The sequence below is a fragment of the Barbus barbus genome (genome assembly GCF_936440315.1).
Source record: "Barbus barbus genome assembly, chromosome: 4".
Taxonomy (NCBI): domain Eukaryota; kingdom Metazoa; phylum Chordata; class Actinopteri; order Cypriniformes; family Cyprinidae; genus Barbus; species Barbus barbus.
Window position 1 is genome coordinate 38,079,179 of NC_136732.1, and position 4,461 is coordinate 38,083,639.

Sequence of the window (4,461 nt, forward strand, 5' to 3'; positions counted from 1 at the left end):
TTTTCTTTAGCTCATGTTTTCATCTTATATCTATGTTTTATTCCAGCTTTAAGTACAAACATGTTTTTAACAGTTTTAGTTGACAATAATAAGCATGGTCTGAAAAAAAAAAAAAAGACACGTTACGGATGCAAAACAGCTCAAAATCACAAAATTTACCACTGCATGAAAACAAACAAACAAACAAACAAAAACACTGTGTTTTGCTTGAAGTGTCTTGCCTTTAAAGGATAGTTTACCCCAAAAAATTAAACTTCTGCCATCATTTATTCATCTTCCTGTATGAAAGAGGTTTGGGACAAGTGGAGGGCGAATAAATTATGACAGTTTTATTTTTGGATGAATTATTCCTTCACATTGTCCTCAAATATTTATGTGAGGCTTGTAGTAACTGCAGAGGCGTTTCATTGCACTCTGATGCCTCATTTGTCGTGTGACGGGCATCAAAACCAGCCCCACCACCAGCACCATCAGCCCCACAGACAGCAGAGCGGGGCCCAGGATATTGGTGGCCATCATAGAGAAGCCAGCGAAGTAAAGTCCGCTCAGCACCATCCCGCAGATCAGCACGCTGCCCCCGGAGGTCATGAGGAGGATGGCCTGCCAGTAGTACTCGCAGTTCCCCGGAGCGGGCTGCAGGGTCCAGACGGTGTCGTTGTGGGCCAGGCTGAAGACCGTGTTCTCGGAGCGAGGAGTGAGCTGCTCGCCGGAATATGAGTGCGGACAGTCACTGAGGGGCAGGTGCTCTGGGACAGACGTCATGCCTTCGGACGTCCCGCAGCCCTGCACCTCACACGGTCTCTGGTAAACAGCACTGTGACGCTTGGTTCGGTCGAGCCTGTGGGAAATAATGAAACTGAAATCCCTTCTTAAAGAATTTAAGCATGCAGTCATACATTCACTAAATAAACTAATTTAATAATGCATTATTGTTAATGCTGCAGTGCCTCTGAAAAAAAGAAAAAAAGACCAATACTTGTTTAATTTGGGCTAGTTGCCAAGGATGAACTAAATATCTAAATAACTTTATTAATAATGAAAAAGTTATCTGAAATCAAGTAATATTATAGCACAAAAATGTAATTATAGTGCAAAAAATGGTTTACGTTGAAGTTATACATTAATCTTATATTCACAAATTAAACATTTAATAATGCATTTATATTAATGTTGCTTGCTTAGGTCATCTGAAAAAGTTATTTCAGAACAAGCTTATTATTAACTAAAACTAAAACCATACAATTTTTTTTTAAATAAAATAAACTAGACTTCAAAATAAAATAAAAATCAGGGACATTACAGTATCTAAAACAAAAAAAAATGTTACTTGAAATAAAATAAATGTTAACTCTAATAAAAAGAATCCAGTTAGTTAAACTCAATGTACTAAAATTACAAACTAAAAAAAAACAAAAAAAAAACATACAATGATAATAATGATAATAAACAAATGATAATGTTTATTTAAAAAAAAAACTAATAAAAATGACAAATCACACAACAAAATGACTAAAAATGGAAAATATAAAACTAAAACTATTAAAGAAAGCTATAATGATATAACAAGACTAAAATACGTTTTGGAAGTAAGGTGATTTACTGCATTTTAATAAAAGATTATTTGTTTATTTTAAGACATCAAGGAAAATGCAAATGGCTTTACCCCAAACAAACCATCTTTTTTTGTGCTGTATTGTTATTATTTCATGAAGAAAATGTCTATGTGCACACACACACACACACACAAACGTGCTGCCATGATGTTAAGATGCTTTGCGGCGAATGGTTTTATGTGCATTTCTAGGCATGCTGCTAAGGTATCCTGGATGGCTGCTATACAGTAGCTAGGGTGTTCTGGGTGGTTTCTGTGTTTTCTTCCTGTCTGTCATGAAGAGAGTCCTGAACCCTTGCTCTGTCATCATCTAGTTTCTCCTTCATGTGTATGATTGTTTGCCTGTTTTCTGGACCAGCAGGTGGAAATAGTGCATCTGACCAGTTACCAAAGTAACAGCGCAAACTCTCTTCAACAACACTGTCATGTTAGACCACAAATGTTAAGTTTAATATTTAATAACAGCTATGCTTTTCTTGGCAAACATCACTAGTAAAGTCCAAACTACATGAAAGTTACCAACAGTCACTCTACATTACTGTTGTTGTTGGAAATCTCAGTAATACTGTAGTAAAATAACTGTTGATATTATAGGGAATACAGGACCACACCCTGATCAGCTACAGTTCAGAAACATCACAGACTGCACACATGTGAATATTACACCGCAGTCAAAGTCAATTATGAGCCGACAGTTAGATGAGTAATTTCTGCATAAAGCAAAGATTAAAAAAGATATGCAGATCATGTCTGTACTTCAGTATACCGCCACTCTTTCAATATGAATAAATAAGGTCAAAAAACCACAGATTGGAAGGTCTTACCTGTCAGATGTGTGTGTGTAATTGTGAGGATCCACTTTAGTCTGATATCTGTTTGATCTGTCAGATGAGGATGAGCATCAGTCCTGTCAACTCCTCTGCTGTGAGATGATCCAAGACCTCAGAGACGTGTGAGAGAGAGAGAGAGAGAGAGAGAGAGTGTGTGTGTGTGTGTGTGTGTGTGTGTGTAAGTGAGAGTGTGTGGGGTAAAGTGCATTAGATGGATACTAAGTGGAATTCTCCCCCATCCTCTCCTCTCATTTCCACACTCTCGTCTTTCTTGTTCTTCTCCGCTCTCTGTCCATTTATTCTCTCTTTACCAACAAAATAAAAAGATAAGACAGGCAACTGACAGAAAGAGCTACAGAAAGATAAGAACAATTGATCGATCAATAGAGATAGATAGATAGATAGATAGATAGATAGATAGATAGATAGATAGATAGATAGATAGATAGATAGATAGATAGATAGATAGATAGATAGAACGATAGACAGACAGAACGATAGATAGATCTTCTGAAACATATGTTCATTTCTATGCACTCAATACTTGGTTGGGCCTCCTTTTGCATGAATTACTGCATCAATGCGGCGTGGCATGGAGGCAATCAGCCTGTGGCACTGCTCAGGTGTAATGGAGGCCCAGGTTGCTTTGATAGCGGCCTTCAGGTCATCTGTATTGTTGGGTCTGGTGTCTCTCAGATTCTTTATGGGGTTCAGGTCAGGCGAGTTTGCTGGCCAATCAAGCACAGTAACACCATGGTCATTGAACCAGCTTTTGGTACCTTTGGCAGTGTGGGCAGGTGCCAAGTCCTGCTGGAAAATGAAATCAGCATCTCCATAAAGCTTGTCAGCAGAAGGAAGCATGAAGTGCTCTAAAATTTCCTGGTAGATGGCTGCGTTGACTGTGGACTTCAGAAAACACACTGGACCAACACCAGCAGATGACATGGCAGCCCAAATCATCAGTGACTGTGGAAACTTCACACTGGACTTCAAGCAACATGGATTCTGTGCCTCTCCACTCTTCCTCCAGACTCTGGGACCTTGATTTCCAAATGAAATGCAAAATTTACTTCCATCTGAAAAGAGAACTTTGGACCACTGAGCAACAGTCCAGTTCTTTTTCTCCACAGCCCAGGTAAGACGCTTCTGACGTTGTCTCTGGTTCAGAAGTGGCTTGGTAGCCCTTTTCCTGAAGACGTCTGAGCGTGGTGACTCTTGATGCACTGACTCCAGCTTCAGTCCACTCCTTGTGAAGTTCTCCCAAGTGTTTAAAACAGCTTTGCTTGACGGTATTTTCAAGCTTGCGGTCATCCCTGTTGCTTCTGCACCTTTTCCTACCCAAATTCTTCCTTCCAGTCAACTTTGCATTTAATATGCTTTGATACAGCACTCATTGAACAGCCACCCCTTTCAGTAATGACCTTCTGTGACTTACCCTCTTTGTGGAGGGTGTCAATGTTCATCTTCTGGATCATTGCCAAGTCAGCAGTCTTCTCCATTATTGTGGTTTCAAAGAACAAGAGATACCCGGAATTTATACTGTAGGGATGGTCATTAATTGAAACTCAAATGTAAATATTCTAATATTTTGAGATACTGATTTTTGACTTTCATGAGCTGTAAGCTCTAATCATCAAAATTAAAACAAAAAACTTTTGAAATGTTTTACTTTACATGTAATGAATCTAAAATATATGAAAGTTTCACTTTTTGAAATAAGTTACAAGAAAAAAATTACTTTTTCACAATATAAATGTTTTTTGGATGTACCTGTAGATAGATCGAACGATAGATAGATAGAACAATAGATAGATAGATGGATAGATAATACACGTCTACTAAAGCTAATAATACAGTTATTAATTATGATAATGATAATACAGTGTTCTCTCATAATGCATTAGTGGTGGTGCGTTCAATTCATCAGTAATGATGTTGTGGTTTTCCCATGATGCTCAAGTGTCCCACAGTGATCCACAGCCTCAGAGTCTAGTGCAAGAGGACTTGATGGTATCATGA

General features: G+C 38.3%; 1 protein-coding gene across 1 annotated transcript; it reads right to left on the reverse strand.

Moving 5' to 3' along the window:
- Positions 1–363: 363 nt before the first annotated feature.
- Positions 364–762, reverse strand: LOC306868628 (phosphoinositide-interacting protein-like; the record flags this gene model as incomplete). The annotated part of the gene is made up of 1 exon (XM_079414886.1): positions 364–762. The coding sequence occupies one exon, from the start codon at positions 760–762 to the stop codon at positions 364–366; it is 399 nt and encodes a 132-aa protein (XP_079271012.1).
- Between the last annotated feature and the right edge of the window lie 3,699 nt (positions 763–4,461).